The 19,363-nt window shown below is 33.2% G+C and overlaps 1 protein-coding gene across 15 annotated transcripts in view; it reads right to left on the bottom strand.

Moving 5' to 3' along the window:
- Positions 1-19,363, bottom strand: part of LOC100730783 (forkhead box protein J3) — a 181,465-nt gene that overhangs the window by 99,639 nt on the left and 62,463 nt on the right. For 13 of the 15 annotated variants that reach the window (XR_010043134.1, XR_010043133.1, XM_063236303.1 and 10 more), the window contains one exon: positions 19,101-19,175. The exons of the other annotated variants lie outside the window; for them this stretch is intronic. Coding sequence is in view for 11 of the 13 variants with exons in the window: in XM_063236303.1 (XP_063092373.1) it covers positions 19,101-19,175 (75 nt within the window). In the remaining 2 variants the exon portion in view is untranslated. The remainder of the gene's footprint in view (positions 1-19,100; positions 19,176-19,363) is intronic. 15 annotated transcript variants of the gene reach the window in all.

Genomic DNA, 19,363 nt, shown 5'->3' with positions numbered 1-19,363 from the left:
TTGAGCACCTATTGTATTCCAGGTACTTAGCTACTATGACTCCCTCCAAAAATATTTTTTAAAAAACATGGATCATAGAGTTTGCATACAGTATACAAACAGGGAGAACAAAGCTCAGAAAAATGAAGTACTTGGCTCAAGAAAGATGAGAGCCAGCACCAGAAACAAGGTCTTGATTCTTAGCTCCTACTTCAATTATCCTGTCTTTCTATATAAACATACACATAGGATACATGTACACACACACACACACACACACATGCACGCATGCGCATATGTAGTAAAGGAAAGAAAAGCGGAAGAGATACACATTTCTGAAATATGAATAAAGCGTATACCCTATATTTACAATTTATTGCAGTGATAGTACTCAAATATAATCTTTAACTCTATTATTCCATTTATCTTACTAGACTATTTTTTCATACATGTAACAATGAAGGGAAATATAGCGCTCATCTCTCAAGCCTCAAACTTTAGCCTAACATAAATAGGCTTATAGTTTCTTGAACATACCATGTTTCATGTATCTGAGCCTGCTACATACTAATCTCACTGTAAAATCCACTCTACCACTGATAACTGCATATCCTACCTTAATAATTTATCTTCAGTTATTGTTTAAAGGAATCTTTCACTGATCTTTCTGCCATATTTAAGAATTCATCATTCTTTCCCTCTGCAACATTTCCACACTTTTCACACATTTGAAAGTCTTGATTCTTAGCTCCTACTTCTATTATCCTGCATTTAAGAGTTTTATGGGTCTGTCTCACTCTTTCTAACAACATTTCCTACTTTTTATACGTTTATATCACTGATTGTAGTTACAATTTTGTTTGTATGTTAGTCTGCCCTTTTTGGGCTGAGTTCCTAAAGGGTAGGAATTACTATATTCATTTTTGTATTCACAGTGTCAGGCATAATGTAGGACACAAAACAAGTATAATAAGAAGGAAAAATGTTTAATGAACTGCAAGAATATCAACGTACAAGCTATAATGCCAGGCCTTCTCAGGTCTTTCATGTTGGTAGTGACTGATTTCATCTCCTGGTCACTGCTGGTGTATTCCTGTATGGTACTTTTCAAATGGTCACTACATTTCAATTGATGAAGCTACTGTATATGATACAAATTTGTTAAGAACCACATAAAAATGTAGATGCGATAGAAATCATTACAAGAGAAAACACTTTTAATATATGCTACTTCTTAAACGAATGTGATAATTACATTCATGACATATAAACTAGTTTCTACAAAGTACAAAAAATTCTTAGGCTCAATTGTTATAAAAATTGACAATAAAAAAATACCAAAACACTCAACATTGTTTGTGGAAATGATAAATTCCACTGTTTAGTTTTGGTTGGTGCTATGTATAAATATGGGAAAACTATTCACTGTCCACATGTTACACTTGTTATTAAACACTTCAATGAAACTACAAAAAAAAACCATGTCTGTTTTTCTACACAAAATATTATTGGCTGGGTCTTGTCAGAAAGAGCACTGACAGGAAAAAAAAGCTGTTCACAAGACTATTACTATTCCTGACATACTCACAAAACCTTGCAATACACCTATTTTAAGCATATAACTGAACAAGTCCTTACCCAAATCAAAATACGTAGTGTCCTACATCACTCTAAAAAGCTCCTTTACATGGCTCAGCAAGTAATTTCTCCTTTATTGCCTCTTACCTTGATTCCACACAACTGGTGATCTACTCTCTCTGAAATTTCGTAAGACCGAAGACTGTTTCTTGTCCTCATTGGCAATGTATGAGAGGTTCAGCTGCCCCATCCTTGCCAGCACTATTTTGTCTTTTGAATTACAGCCATCCTAGGGATCTTTAGTTATGTCTCAGTGGCGTTCATGTTATTTCCCTAACGAATAACAATTTGCATGTACTTGCCAATCATATATCAACTTTTCAGAAAGTATCTTTTGTCGTGTTTTAAAAGGACTTTTGGTTATTCGTGTTGTAAGAATTTTTTATATATTTTGAGTAAGTCCAAAAAAATAAGCCTGTTATAACTTTTTAAATGTGATGAACATTAACTGTTTAAATCAATTTAGGGAGGACTGACATCTATCAACAGTGAGTCTTTTGTGCTACAAACATTTTATCTCTATTTGTTTAGCTCTTCTTTATTTCCTTGTTGATACTTTAGTTTTCAGTGATCAAGTCTAGATTTATTTTACTACAATGTATCCCTGAAGTGTTCCATTATTTTGGATCCCTCTGAAATAAGTGCTTTTGCTCATTTTCCAGTTGTTCCTTACTAATATGAAAAAACTTGCATTGACATTATATTTTGTGACCTTGCTAAGCTCACTTATTAGTGTCTTTTCCAAAGATTGTCTGGGACTTTCTATATATGCAATAATGTTATTTGCAAATAAGAATTTCACTTTTTGAAACTTGAATGCATTTTACTTCTTTTTCTTGCATTACTCCATTGGATAGGACCATTAATAGAATGTTAATAAAAGTGCTTGATGTAAACTTTCTTGCTTTGCTGTTAACCTCGGAGAGAAAACATTAAACTATCACTAAGTATGATATAAACTACATTTTTCACAGATGCCTTTGAGAAAACTTTTATTCTAAGTTTGCTACTCATTAAATTTTGTTTAGTATTTCTTTCTATAGTTGAGGTTGTAGACTGCTTTTTATTTACTCACATGGTAAGTTGTATCAACTAGTTTTAAAAATTTTAACCTGCACTGCAATACTGAGACACCCCACTTGCTGATTAATTTTATCCTCATTGTTTTCACAGTACTTATTTAATTGGCTAGTTTTTTTGTTAAGAATTTAGGAGTCTGTATTGATGAAAAATACTGAACTATGGCTTTCTTGTCACTTCTTTACCTGATTTCAGTATTACAGATAATGCTTAAACTTTATGAAATGAATGGAAATTGCTCCTTCTCTACACGTGTATGAGTAGGATTGAGACTGTTTTTTCCTTTAAAATTTCAGCTTCCCATTTTACTGCCTTTTTTGTTGTTCATTTTCTACTTCACTAAGCCATCACTTAAGTTTTATTATTTCCTTCAGTCTACTCACTATGGACTTAATTTGTTCTTACTTTTTCTAACTTCTTACGTTATATGCTTAAGTACTAACTTCAGATCCTTATTGTTCTCGTAAAAGTACATAAAGCTATACACTTCCTTCTAAAACACTACTTTAGTGTGGCTCGTAAATTTTCATATGCTCTGCTCTCATCATCCAGTACAAAATACTTCAGAGTGTCTTTTATAATTTCTCCTTAGATCCAGATATATAGAGGTTTCTAAATTTCTTTTTGCTACTGATTTTTAATTTAATTCTGATGGAAAACTTTAAGGCTGCACAACTTAAAAGCGTTCTAAATCTTGTTTGGTGTATTGTCTACCTTGTTGAACATATTCTGTGCACTAAAAAGAATGCACTTGATAGTTACAGTGTTTAGGTTTTTCTTTTTACTCTAACTATTCTATTATTTGCCAAGAGATAGATTACAATTTTAGGTACTCATTAAGTGCTCATTTCTCTTTTTAGTTCTGAGTTTTTGAATGATATCTCATGCATGTTTGAAGCTCTCCTCTGCTTTTGAACACATACACATTATAAAACCTTTTATATTCCTGTTTTTTCTGCTCTCCACTATGCCATTTACTGAATTTTTCATGTAATTACTATACTTCTCAGCTCTCTTTTTGCATCTGTCTACTGAAATTATCTGTTATTAATTACCTGAATATATTTTAACAATGAATTTGGGAGGGAGTACTGGGGACTGAACTCAGGGCCTCACATATGTACTCCTGAACCATTTAAAATATTTATAATGCTGTATTTAAATGTCTGTGTCCTAAGTTAAGACCACTTATTCCACATGATTTAGGAGCTTGGATAATTTCAACTTTTACCTGAGTTATACTGAAATCCTCTTCTTACCCTTCCTAAGCCAAGTGTTCCATGAAGTGGTCCCTGAGTAATGCATTGTTTTGAATTCCAAAAATATATTTCAATATTTAGACAGTCATTTAGCATAATAAAGAGGTCCTCTGTTAAACACAGACTAGATCCAAAACCAAGATCTGGTCAGATGATCTTAGATGAATTATCAAATCTTTGATCTACTTATTTTATTTAATTTTCATGAGCATTAATTCTTAAGTATGTCCCAGAAAAACTACTTATCACTATTTAGCATCTGTTTCCACAGACTCTTTTTATTTGTATGTGTACATACATGTATTTGGAATTGCTCAAGAGTTGATCCAGGGCCTGTCACTGAACTAAATACCAGTTTTTCACATTTTTCTTTACAAACATGGTTTCACTAAGTGGCCCACTTAGTGAATGCCTCAAACTTGCATTCCCTCTTGTCTCAACATTTCAAACAGTGGGGATTACAAGTATGCACTGCCTCACTCAGCTCTATATATTATACTTTATATATTTAAATTTTCCTGAATATATAAATAGTATACATTTTTAATGTAATTAACTGCTTATCAACTGTTATGCACGAAACTAAAACAAACTTGCCTATTTTGTAATAGTGATTCCAAATTTCAAAATATTCCACTTTACTATTACCTCTGGTTCTTTTTCTTATATTTTACTATCAAAAGGGTCTAGGGATTTAGCTCAGTGGCATAAGTGCCTGCCTGGCAAGTGCGAGCTAATGAGTTTGATCCCTGGTACCACAGGGGAAAAAAAAAAGGCAATACTTAAAACCAGATTTCAAATACATTTCTAATAATAATCTAGACTACTATTCTGTTTCTTCTTATATTTAAATTTTCAAAATGTAATACTTCTAAAATTTTTGATGGTTCAATTTTGAGAAGCTGTCTTTGGCTCCAAAACTGAAAAAAAAGTTATATTTAGATTTATAAATACCAAGTAGAATGATGAACCTAACTACCTTTTCATTTCTGTACAGTGTCTTGCAAGCACTTTTGTATATATGCCATTATTTCAACGTTTGTCCATTTATGCATCACATCAAATATATTTTGGTGTATAAACATCAAAGATAAAAAACATCATTTCGTAAATTTCTACTAATGGAATAACACAGGCTGCAGTCAGAAAATACTGTGTTAATGAAGATCTTATATTTGGATGATAAAATAGCTGAACACTCAGTAGCTCCATTAACTTAGATAAAAGGAAAAAATGCTTAAACTCAGCTCCTTCTCTTAGGAATGTAAAGAATAAACTACAGTAGCAGTATCAATATCTGAAAATCAGTTTATTGCCTAACGCAGTAATAGGTTTTTGCAAATATCTCAAAGTCATTTATACCTCTTTTTACTTAAATTTTCTAATACTATCATGGAAATATATGAATTTACTATATCACAGATTACATATCCCTTTAATCCTGAAATGTTCTGGTATGTGCCTTTAAAATTTTTATTCTGAAAAGCTACTTACATGTTAACCATACCTGCCAAATGGAACCAAGCACACCCTAAGGGTTAAAGAACTATGGTGCTGAAGTCATAAACATCAGAGAGCAAGCAAGACATTAAGGAAATTGTTCATTTGGGCAAAAAAGGAAACGTTAAGAGGTGAGTTCAGAGAACTAAAGAGTAACAAAATTTTTTTGCTTTTTATTTTAATGCTATTTATTCCCTGTAATATTTTAGGTCACATACTGTTTCTAAGTTTTTAAAATTCATTATATCACAAATCCTAAAAATACATTAAAATTTTATCACTGATACTCGACAATTCAGTTTAAAGTTTTAAAGCATTTATTTTTAACTCTACAAGCCATTACAATTAAACATTGAAACAGGTAGTACTAATAAACACTTAATAATCATTTTTAATACAGCAAAGTTTTCACACAATGAAGAACAGGCTAAGGACTTATAAGAAATCTGGATCTTTGAACCTACTATACTACACTGAACTTTTCAATTTGTAAATCTGATTCTTCCATTAGACCAAAAATTTTAATGGCTGTGACATCTTATTTACCTTATTATTCCCAGAGCTAAGTGCAATACTGTACCTAGTGTAAAGCTGTAACAATAAATGTCTAAATTTAATTCCAATAAATGGCTTATCTAAAATATTCACAGTATATAGTACTACTTTCTTTCTTTCATTTTTTGAGACAGGGTCTCACTGTGCAGTTCAGACTGGCCTTGAGCTTACTTTGTAGCCCAGACTTGTCTCAAACTCGCAATGATCCTTCCGCCTCAGCCTCCTGACTTCTGGGATTAAAGGCGTGTGTCACCATGCCTGGCAGTGCTACATGAATTTATATATACCGGAAGTCTTTTTTTATAGATATTCAGATTTTTAATTCTTCACTTGAAACAGAGTGAAAGACAGCCCACTCCATCCTATCTAGGTTCACTGTCTTTTAAAATTAATCTTAAAACGAGAACACTTCCCAAACTGATTTACAGACTTAACGCAATCCCTATCAAAACTCCAGGTGGCTGTTCTGCAAATATTGACAACATATCTAAGAGCAAGGGGGTCAGAATAGACAAAACAAGCTTGAAAGAGAGGGACCAAGTTGAAAAATCATACTTCCCAACTTCAAAACTTAATATATAGTTATAGCCAAGACAATGAGATATTGGCACAGCAATAGACATACAGTCAATGGAACTGATCTGACCCATGAATCTAGCACCAAAGCTATACATTTATGATCAACTGATTTTCCACAGACTACCAAGACATGCAATGGGGAAACAGTAGAAGACAAGGAAAACTAAAACTAAATATCCATATGCAAAATAATGAAACTAGATTCCCTAACTAACATCATATATAAAAGTTAATTAAAAATGAATCAAAGCTGTAAAAGCTTTTAGAATAAATGGAAATGTTTGTGGTCTTAGATTAAGAAATGTTTTCTTAAATAAGATATTAAAAGCATAAGCAACCAAAAGGAAACTGAAAACTCACCCAAAGATTAAATGACCCAGCAACTCCAAATGAAAATATACTCCGAAAAACATGCCCACACTATACACAAATGCTTGAAGCAGCATTTTGCATGACAGCCAAAAGTGGAAACAAAGTAAACAGCCAGCAACTGTGAAGCACCATTATATGCTAAAATAGACCTCAGTTGGAAAACTTCATGCTAGGTGAAAGAAGTCACCCACAAAAGGCCACATATTGTATAATTATTTTATGTGAAATATCCAAAATAGGGAATTTTATAACAACAAAAAAAATTAATAGTTGTTTGGTGTTTGAGGGAGAAAGAGGGAAGGTGAAGTAAAAACATCTTTGAATTAGGCAGTGGTAATGGCTGTAAACTTTACAAATACATTAAAGCTACTAAATTACATACTTTTAAATAAAAAAAGTAAAGTTTATGGTTTACAAGTTATATTTCAGTAAAAAGTACCTTTTTAATTAAGGATGAAAGGAATCAAAGACTTCTAATCTAATGCAGGTTATACACAATGCAAGCAAGTCACCTCCACAAAGTCAGTGATACCAAGAACAAATTAAAGTCTCATTTCTGGCTGATTCCTGGTTTTCCTCTGGACCCTGTAAGTCCTTGGAATAGTTCTAAAATAGTTAATAATGTCAGTAAAAGACAAAATTCACTCACTTGAAGAATAAGAATTCTTCCCAAATTCAAAGTAAATGTGAACCAATGTCAAAATGTAAATAAGCGGTCCTGAAAGTTCTGAGTGAAAAAGAAGCAAAGCGTATGTAAAGAACTAGCCCTTATTTACAATAACAAGAAAATAAACTAAAAAAGTTTAAGAAATTTTAAAACTAAATATTCTATTAGGAAAAGATAAATATGCTGTAATAAACATTGATTAAGCAGGTATGTATGAGACTGCTGTGCACCAAACTCAATCCTGGTCAACAAAAATCTCACACCTGAGTGAAATACATCAACATACACAAACTACAGCATTCAGTGGCTATAATACCAAAATGCTCAAAGAACCATGGAAGTAAAAAAGAACAGAGCAATTTCTTTTAAAAAGGTAGGAAGGGAAAGAGGAAGTTACCTCTTTTTAGGATGACACTGCTATTTGAACTGAGCATAAAAGAATTAGCAGCACAGAAAGGAAGACTATTTCCACATACAATGAAGAATATGGACAAATACGAAGATATAAAGTGTTCACAAATATAAAATATCTAGTAAAGGATATTATGAAGTTTAGGGGCATAAAGCTGGAGGATGGTACTGAAAATGTGCAAGAAAAGACATGTGTTTTCATTTGTAAGCCATACTTTAAGGCACTAACGTAAAAGAAGAAAAAGTATAGAGAGACTCAAGGAAAGGGACCAGTTGGAAGTGAGATAGTGATCTGAGGTTACTTATCAAACTAAACAACAACAAAACCCAAGAAACTCATCTCTTTTATTACTGTTTCCATATAAAAATCCAGGGTATCAAATATTGAGGTTATAAGTCCAGATGAAAGACTGAATTAGGATCACGAGAGTCCCAAACACTGCATCAGTGGTGGCATTACTGCTGCAGAGAGCTGTTTTATCATCAAAAGCTCTGACAGGTTTGCCTTCACTGCACTACATACATCATGACTGTATTAACTTTCATGTTGCTGGACACAATAGTCAACATCCACAACTTAAAGAAGGAGATGTTCAACTTGGCTGTTGAATTGCATTCTGTGGATGGCCAGCTGGCTCCAAGGCAGAAACATTATGGCAGAGTGGTATAGTAGAACAAAGCTGCTTGGCTCATGGTGACCAGAAAGCAAAGCAGGGGAACAGTGCTAGGGAAAAAGTGAGGGACCAGACATGAACCCCTAGGACGTGCCTCTGTGATGCACTGTGACATGCTAGATGTGTGCTCCACAAACCTCACAGATGGACTGCAAAGCCACTAAAGCTGACATACCTCCTTACTCATCACAAGGACAGTATTTAGTATCTTCTTATAATAAAAACCTATGGCAAAGCTGAGTCTTCTGGGTCTGTCTTATGTCTAAACTAGTCAAGGACAACACAGAAATTCTAATGCTATAGTATCAAAACAACTGGTTGAATATATTTCACTATTTATCAATGATCATACACACAGAAAATAGTAACTAGATATTCTAGAATTAAAATATCTAGGAACTGAAATTTAGAAGTTCACTGGATTTGCTTACCAATACATTGGATAGCATCAAAGTATCAGAAATCTTAAAGACAGATCAACAGAAATTAGCTAATCTGAGGAATAAAAGAATGAAAAAAATGAAGATAAAGTGTCAGGAACTTGTGAAACAATGTCAAACGTGTTATCATATTGGATACCTTAAAAGAAAAGGAGGGGAAAACATAGGAGCAAATAAATTTTTAAATAACTACAAAATCCTAAGATAAGATTTATGAAATAAGCACATAAGAACATCAGAAAGAAAAAGAATAAATGGAAATATACTGTTGTGCGGTTACTATAGTTAGTATAAATGAACAGCAAGTAAAAAATGATAGACGTGGTGTAACAGAAGGCAGCATATCATCTCCAAATAGACTGCACTAAGTAAATGGTACATACTGTTAAGCTCTATAGTGGCTATTAAAAAATAAAGAGAACACAGTCAAAAAGTCAACAAAAGAAATAAAGAATATTATAAACTATTTGATTAGCCCCAAAAGTTTCAGAAATGAAACAACACAGGAACAAAAGAAAAACAAACACCTACTATAATAATAATTATGTTAACCATAGAGTCTAAGCACTCTAATAACTGAGACAGAATATTAGGCAACTGAAAAAGCAAGACCCAGGGCTGGAGATATAGCTCAGTGGCATAAGTACCTGCCTGGCAAGCACGAGGTCATGACTTCGATTCCTAGTAGCTAAATAAATAGCAACTACTGTTTATAACAGACATTCTTTAAATACACTGCTGTTAAGAATGTAAAATAATGCAACCATTTTGCAAAAAGGATATGTGGTTTCTTATAAACTGAATCTTCCACACACCTTCTGGCTAAGCAATTCTATTATTCAAGAGAACTGAAAGCGTATGTCCACAGAATATGTGCACAAGAATTTTCTGCTAGTCTCTCCCTATCCCAAATGTCTAACAACAGATAAACAAAACTGTGATATATTCATACAACAGGACACTAAAAAAACAACTGATCTACAAAACAGCATCACAGACATTGTGCAGAGCGGAAAAAGAACACATACTTAAGTATATTCTAAGAGATTCTATTTCTGAAAATTCCATTGTATCAAGTTTATGTGAATTACTGAAAATCTACTATGAACTCAAGGATTATTATTTAAAATCAGAGTTTGACCACAGGCTTCATTTGAAGATCATAATAATGCATGTAAAAGGGCTCTGAAATCTATGAAGCAGTATATAAATGTATACATTATTAATAAAGCAACATACAATAATGTAAGCATTATTAATTCTTAACAACTCTGGTACAGTGCTAAAAACCTGAGAGAGAGTAATACTTCCTTTATAAAATCTTTAAGATCATATATTCAGAATTCTACAACTTTGACTATATTGTCCAAAAATGAATGAGCTGTAAACTTTAATATATCGTAAAACAAGTTGGGCATGGTGGCAAATACCTGTAAATCCCAGAAGTCCAGAAGCCTGAGGCAGAAGGACTACAAGTCCAGGTGCAGTATGGGCAATTTAGTATACATTATAGTGAGACTCTGTCTCACTAAAAATAAAAATTCTTTTTCCTGCCATGGCTCAGAGATCAGTGACCTACAGAGATGTGGCCACAGACTTCTCCTAGGAGGAGGGGAAATGGCTCCAGCCTGCTCACGTGTAATGCTATATGTGTAATGCTGGAGAACTATGACCATCTAATTGCACTGAGTCTTTCCATTTCTAAGCCAGATGTCATTTCTTTATTGGAACAAAGAAAGAGTGCTGGATGGCGAAAGAAGAAATGAACAGAGATCTCTTTTCAGCTACAAGATCTCACTAAGCTGTTAAATTGTTTAGTCTGGACCCAAAAAAATGAAACAGCTGGGAATCAATCTAACAAAGGACGGGAAAAAAAAAAAAAGCTCTACATCAAAAACTACAGTACTCTGAAAAAAGGATACTTTCAAAACTGTTATACAGATTTAATGCAATTCCAATCAAAATTCCAATAACATATCTCACAAAATTAGAGAAAACAACTCTAAAATTCATCTGGAACCAGAAGAGATCTAGAATAGCAAAGGCAATTCTTGGCAACAAAGAAAAGAAGCATCACAATCACTGACTTGAAATTATACTATAAAGCTACTGTGATAAAAACAGCTTGGTATTGGCAAAAAAAAAAAAAAAAAAAAAAAAAAACAGACCTGAAGATCAATGGAACAGATTAGAAGATGCAGAAACAACTCCAGACATACTCAGCCACCTTATCTTTGACAAACATGTCAAACACATTCACTGGATGAAAGATAACCTCTTTATAAATGGTACTGGAAAAACTAGCTCTACATATGCCAAAAATTAAAATTGTACCCATATCTTTCATTATGCACTAAATTCAAAATGGACCAAAATCTAAATATTAAAACGGGAAATTAAGTCTGCTGGGAGATAAAATAGGCAAACTCTTGAAGACACTAGTGTAGGTGAAGACTTTACAAATAAAACACCGATTGCACAAGAAACTATTACAAAGAATCAACAACTGGGATCTTATCTTACTAAAAAGCTTTTGCCCCGCAAGAGAAACTATCACCAGAGTGAACAGACAACTCACACTGTGGCAAAAAAAAAAAAAAAAAAAAAAAAGAAGTAGTTTGCTAGCTGTTCCTCAAAGGATTACTACTGAGAACATATAAAGAACTCCAAAAAAAAAAAAAAAAAAAAAAATCAGACCTCCCAAATTTAAAGACCCAATTCAGAAATGGGCACCTGAAATCAATACACCCTTCTCAGATGAAGACATACAAACAGTAAATAAATTTATGGAAAATATTCAGCATCACTGGTCATTTGAGAGATGCCAACTGAAACAATGCTGAGATTCCACCTCATACTGGAAAGAACAGTTATTACTGGGCTGCGGACATAGCTCAGCAGCATAAGTGCCTGCCTCACAACCACAAGGTCGAGTTCGATTCCCAGAACCAAAAAAGAATGGTCATTATGAAGAAATCAATCAATAACAAATGCTGGAGGGGCTGTGAGGAAAAAAGAGCCCCTCTCCACTGTTGGTAGGAATGCAGACTGGTGCAACCACTCTGAATATCAGTATATAGGCTCCTCAAAAAAACTAGGATTGGCAGTCCCATTTGACCCAGCTATTCCCCTTCCAGATATCTTCCCAAAAGAATTGAAAACATCATACCTCAGCAATATATGTGCACCCATGTTTATAGTAGCTCACTTTTTAATAGCTAGATCTTGGAAACAATCCAAAGGCCCATCAACAGAAGAATGGATAAAAAGATGTGGTATTTCTATAAAATGGAGTACTACTCAGCTATAAAAAGAATAAACTTGAGCATTTTATAGGTAAATGGATGCAATGAAAGACTATACCCATGAGTAAAATAAATCAGACTTGCATGCATAAAAAAATTAAAGAAGGGGCTGGGGAATTAGCTCAGTGGCATAAGCACCTGCCTTGCAAGCAGGCAGTCGTGAGTTTGATCCCTGGTACCGATAAAAAGGAAAAAGACAAAAAAGAAAAAAAAAATTAAAGATATAAAAATAAATAAAATTTTAAAAAGATATGAGATGTAGCCTAGTATGAAGGCTCTGGGTCCAATCCCCAGTAATGAGGGAAAAAGTCCTACAAGATTAATTTTAAAGGGAATAAGAGTGGCACAGAAAACTAGACAACGTTTTTGATTTAGAAAATATCAAACAAATACAGCTAAGTCCATTACGGTCAGGAAACCTAAAGTAATCTAAATATAGGAAATGTATTAAAAAATGAAGACATAAAAAACTTAAATGGCTTTATCTTATAAAATATTTATTACTTCAAATAAAATGCATGACATTTTTCTGATACTTTACTTCTAGTTGAAATTTTATGACTATACAAAGTACCTTAGCTTTATCACATAATGTATGGCTTCTTTTTAATAAACCTCAGGTTGAAAGTAGGCTTAAACAACGTATCTGCAATAAATCCAAGAGGCAAACACTAACTTCTGACTCCTGAGGAGAGCTATTTCTATCATAAGTAGCTAACCATCCTAAAAGACTAAATCTATGAATGTTATACTTCAATTAACCCTCCACTAGTAAATTAAAAGCATAGAATATCCTCTGCTGTTTCTAAGCTCTTAAGGCACACCTATTTCAAGAGCTTCAGGCATGGTACCAGAATTTTTGTCCGTGACTTAAAAGGATTCATGCTACATCTTAATCTTTTCTCTCCTTCTCCAAGTTTATATTTGGCAATCCATTTTCAAAGGTTTGTTTGTCTTGTTTTTTTCTCAACATTTTAGAAAGCTATTTGTAGTGCTATTTTTATTTGCATGTACTATATATAAAATAACTATACATCTCAGCTTCAATCTTCATGTATATTTGTTATATCTGTTACCTGTCTTTCATTCTGACAGGCTTCTACTTTGGGCAGGAGATTAAACACACACTATTCAAATCACAAAAACAGACTATTAATGATCAAACAAAGTACTCTGTCAAAGACAGGATACTCTGGCTAACTGGCTACATGAGTGTCTGAACAACTATTCCAGTGCCAACTCAGCTTCCTAGAAAATCCTTTTTGAACAAATCTAGATTTTTAATCACTTATAAATACACTGATTACCAAGTGTAGCTAAGTACTGCCTAAGAGAAAGAGTTAGGGAATTTACTCTTAATGGATTTTAAAATATAAATAGCATACTGACTATAAATGGCTTCTCTAAATGTTAAATATGCCCTATTAAATAATTAATAACCAGCCATATTTTGCTTTTAAATCACAGTACCTTAACCTAATCCTTTCACAATTTTTAAATTGGAGATAAGGTTTTGCTGTATCACAATGAACTTCTAAGACACAGATCCTTACCTATGTTTATCATAATCTGCTCACAATCCCACTTAATATGACATTACTTGTATTATGCTTTAATATTTGTTAAACTGATTATTGAATCTTACCCTAAAAGAAAAGAACTTGACAGTCAAATGAACTTACGACTAGAAACAAACTATATGGTCTTCAAATAGGGATTAAACTATGGTAAATTATACAATGGAATATATACCATAAAATGGAATTAACTGATGTCTACAACATGCATTTGAATCTCAAATGCATTACACTAAAAGAAAGAAGGCAGACTCAAAAGAACACCTATTACATGAGTGCTATTTTCAGACATTCTACAAAAGGTAAAATTATAAGATCAGAAAACATCACTAGTTGCAGGGTCTGGGGAAATTTCAGTAAGGGATGACTACCAAAGGACAATGAAGAGTTCTATTCTAACCTTGATCACAGTAATGGTTGTACTGTGTGTTTGCCAAAACTGTCAGAATTATACACTAAAATTATATAGTGTTTTATTATATGTAATTTTTAAAAATTAATTTGAGTTAAATATTACTTTTTAAAAGTAGTTTAGATCTTTAAAAGGAAACTACAAAGGCCAACAACAACAAAATGTTCTTTTCCAGCCTTAGAACAGAAAATGCTGCATATGTAAATATAAAGCAGCTGCAACTAAACTGCTCTGGCCAGCAGTACAACATCAGGGCTCTAGTACAGGTACAGCACTTTTGTTTCTGCAAAGTTATCTCACTGATCTAGTCCCCATTTCTACCTAATTCAATCTTTCAAATCTTGTGAGTATCTATGCTCACTCTTGGCTTTTTAACCCTGGTTTGTCTAATGACTTATCTTATTCTCATAACCCATCTTTGCCTTGACATTCACTCATTGGCCCAAATCCATTTCTTTACTCTTGGTCCCCAAGTTATATTAATTTTTCTAATTCCTAAATCTATCCAAATTTTGTTCTGATTGGTCCCTCAGCCAAGCTTGGTCATGTTCTCTTCCCAGCGCTCAAACTGGTTTCTTACCATAAATTAAAACTACGAAAGCTGACAATTTCATCCATATGTAGGAAATTTTGAAAGGTATTTCTCTAACAATATTTGTTTCCCCACAAACCAAGAAACCCCAATCTTTACAGTCACTGAACTTTTATAATTTCTCCTGTCCAGGTAATAAAGACCTTTCTCCCAACACCAGCAAAACAAAAAGCTCTTCTGTTTACCCTGAATTAACTGTAGTTAATAGCTGGCCTTAAACTTCTTAGCTAATTTTCTCAGTTCTGTTAGAAGCTGTATGTCATTAATTGTTTATGCAATTGTTGAAATTATTTCCTATGATCCTTTAGTTCCTTACAAGTCAAAGTATCATTTCCACTAACTGGAGTAAGAAAAAGAAGGCTGAAAAACATTAAGCTAGAAAGCAAAGAAAGAGAACTGTTTTTTCTTTAAGTTTAACTGATTCTCTTGCATAATGTGAGCAAAATGTTGATCTTCAAAATAATTAAGAAGTATTATACATTACACAATAAAAAGACAAAAAAGGTTTAGATCAAAATGTCAGCAAAAATGAAGAAAACAGAAATAGTAAGAGACAGAATTTTAAAAATGAAGACAAATGGGAGGATAGGCAGGGAGAAAAGGGTTACATCTGAGGATAAAGAAATCTACACCTCCACAAAAGCAGAAAAATCATGAATGAAAAAATATAATTTTATTTTGTACTTTTTTTCCTTGTATGTATGTATGTATTTTATTTTATTGTTTGGTTTCTTAAGACAGAGTCTCACTAATAGTTCAGGCTAACTCTGAACTCACTACGCAGACACTGGCCTCAAATTCATAGCAGTCCTCTTCTGCCTCAACCTCCAAAATGCTGGGATTACAGGTGGGTGCCACTATACCTGGTTGTATTTCTTTTTAAAGGCAACAATAATGTAGTTATTTGAAGCAAATTTCAAGAAACAGAGGTGAATGGCTTTCAGACCATCAATGTACATGAGAGGGCACCTGAATGGCTTTTATGACGTGGATTTCTTACATGAAGAATTGAGCAAGAAAAAAAGTAGTCATATAAAACCTTTATAATTCAACAACACACTTCAAGTCTATGCTAGTCTTTGTACCTTTCTGGTAATACAAAGAACAGGAAGCTATACTATGAAAATATATATAGAAGAAGATGCTATATGAGTTAGTTCTACTTTCTTGGACCTATTGGGGTCAGGATCACAGCTAGCAAAATCCTAAGGAGTTAAAGTCCACCCCATACCCAAGAATCATACCAAAAATCTACTCCCACCCCACCTTGGCTCAATGGTTTTCTCCCACTGTGGTGAGGGTGGTTTTGGAAAAGCTCCTCAACTGCCAGGAAACACTGTAATACAAAAAGAAAAAACAATTCATAAGTACCAAAACTTAACTAACATTTTGGCCTCTCTCTCAAAGAAGATTGGTATACTGGAAAAAAGTATTAGTCTACAAACCAAGATTTTTTTCTTGGCATTTATTCTAAGACTTCTGCTGTAATTCCAAATGAGCTGGGGCACTAAAAGAAAACCAAAAGATATACTCTTCCTACAGTTACTTAAACTGACAGAACATAAACCAGAAACTGCAAATAGCCATCTGTTCCATTAACTAGGCTAATAAGAAAGCCATCAGAAAAGGCAGCAAAACTCAAGAATGGAAAGAAACACTTGTGATGATATAATTTAAGAACCTAGCTTCATTTTCTCCTGAAATACCCCATAAGTCAATCTATAATGGGTTTCTGTGACTAACAAGTCAGTCTGGCTATTACGCTTGAGTTCTAACTCCACAACAAATCTAACTCACTTCTTATCTTTTGGCATTAGTTTCTTTACTCTTATAAAACGGGATACAAGTAAGGCTTTCAAAGCATTTTAAAAGCAAAGGAATTTTGCTTTCTTTTTGAACAAAATCTCATTGTGACATAAAAAAGATTTTCAACTCAGATAAATGTATTTTGTAAAATCATATTCGTAACATCTACTTTTCACCAAAATTCAATGAGAACAATGGCTTAAACTTCATTTGAGACCAAAAATAAAAGTGACTCCATTTCTGTAAGTGTTCTTCGTAAGATCAAATGATATTCATTTGTGACCAAAATAAATGGGAACAACGATGTGTTGTTGTTGTTGTTGTCCAACTTTAACTTTGGACACTAATGGTAAAAGTTCAAGTGCTTAATCTGAGGGGTCAATTCATTTCTGTATTTTGTTCAGTTACACATTACTCTTGCAATAAGAATCAGTTGCATAAGCATTATTCCAAAAGAATAACTTCAAAGAGTAATATGTTTTCCCCATCTGCATTACTGCATCATACTATTTCATTAACTAGAACAGCTTTAACTTCTCACTAAAGAACATTAGCCTATCAGCATAAGTTTTTAAAATGGATCTTCAATTGAACAAAATTTAATATATAATACGATTCATGTGAATTAATTTTTCATTTCTACTATCTTTAATTTTCTAAAAAATCAAACTGAAACTAATTCTTTATAAAAGCCAATTAGCCTTCAGATTTCTAATAAAATATTTTTCAATATGATTTACATATACTATAAAAATTATAATGAAAGATATATAGAAAATTCTAATTCATGATAATAAGTCAGTATTAAAGGGAAAAGAATTTTGCCACCAATTGCTGTCACATCTTAGTTATAAATATAGGCAAAAAAATAAGACTTTAATAATCTCAGTTTTGATAACCATTTGATTGGTCAGATCACTCAAAGTGCTATAAAGTATTACACAGGAGTGTACTTTAACACGGAAATGAAAAATTCTCCATCTATAACCTCAGGAAGTTAACAGTCTGGTAGAGGCCCCAATACAGTCATACCAGGATGCCTCAGTGCTACCAGCCACTGTGCAAGCGACTGGGGCTAAACAGTGAGCACAGTACATGTTATCCCTACAACCTCATATGTTTAGACTTTAACCTAAGGGCAAAGAAGAATTAAAAGTTGGAGAACGCAGACACTGTATGATCACTGTAGTTAACATTCTTAAAATTGACAACTACTGTGTGAAAGTAACTATAAATTGGAGCAAGGGAGTCCAAAAAAACAGACAAGTTAGGAGGTACTGTAACAATGAAAAGGCTACAAAGAAACAGAGACCAAAAAAAGGGAACAACAAACTCAACTGAGGTATGGAAAAACAAAGCTTCAAAGACCTAATGTTGTAACCCAATTTTCAAAGAAAAGAACTTGGCCAGAGAAATACAGAAAAAGATGCAATAAGACCACATGAAAGTTATGTTTGAAAAACTTCAAGATGTTCCTCACACTGAGCCTTGAATAAAGTAAACTGCAGCTGGAATGGTAACATCAGAAAAACAAAAGATGATATTTTATAACAAAGTACACATCTTTGTTTTAGAAATATTCTTCCAGGGACAAGGAAAAAGCCTAATCACCCCAACAAGAAGGTATCTTGCCAACAGTTATCCTGTCTTGAAATCGTAATCTAGTAAATTATCATGGTAAATTATCAACCAAACATGGTCCAACCAAGTACTCTGAGCTTTAGAAACTAAGCCACTATACAAACTTAAGGCCACATCACAGTTGACATGGCTATTGAAGCAAACAAAAATGTCTCTGTAGATAAAATGCTGAAACTGTGATGATGACAGAAGATAAACAGAATCAAGAAGAAAACACAGCCACTAAGAAAACAGAATATTAACATAGAAACAACTTTATTTCAAAGTTAGAATACTTTTCCTTTTGTAAATTACACACAGATCTATGTGGTTCCTCACAAGCAATTCAAACACTGTATTGATTCAATACACAACACTTAAAGCAATCAAAGACCACATTAGAATTAGAATGCATAAACAATAACAAAGCACTAGCTCTCTAACTAATTTCCTAATGCTTAAAAAGAAAGCTCTACCTAACTGGTTGGTCTTTGAAGCATACCAACTAAATGAGATAGGGTAGGGGTGCTATTTCACAAAACTTCCTGATCAACTAGACAAATTCTTAAGATTCAAACATGACCAGAGACATATAGAAAATACAACTGCTTTGTTTTAAGAAAATGAATCCTACCTTTCCGGGGTCATCCTTGGATCGAGGCACTTTAAGGAAACATTTGTTGAGTGACAGATTATGACGTATGGAATTCTGAAATTAAAGGAGAAAAGCCACTGGGTCAATGGAATCCAAAAAACCCATCTTTAAAAACAGAATCAAAAACAACTATTTCTATACCTTGTGATATAATTATAAATAGAATAAGCTTTTCAAAATAAGCTTTAAATTTTTCTGACTTTCAAATTACAAATACTACAAAGGTAACAAGTAAAGGTAAT

This window comes from Cavia porcellus, unplaced genomic scaffold (assembly GCF_034190915.1).
Source record: "Cavia porcellus strain 051 isolate PalLab524CR breed Dunkin Hartley unplaced genomic scaffold, mCavPor4.1 scaffold_25, whole genome shotgun sequence".
NCBI lineage: Eukaryota > Metazoa > Chordata > Mammalia > Rodentia > Caviidae > Cavia > Cavia porcellus.
The sequence above is the reverse complement of the archived record's forward strand: the minus strand, read 5'-3'. Positions and strand labels throughout refer to the sequence as shown.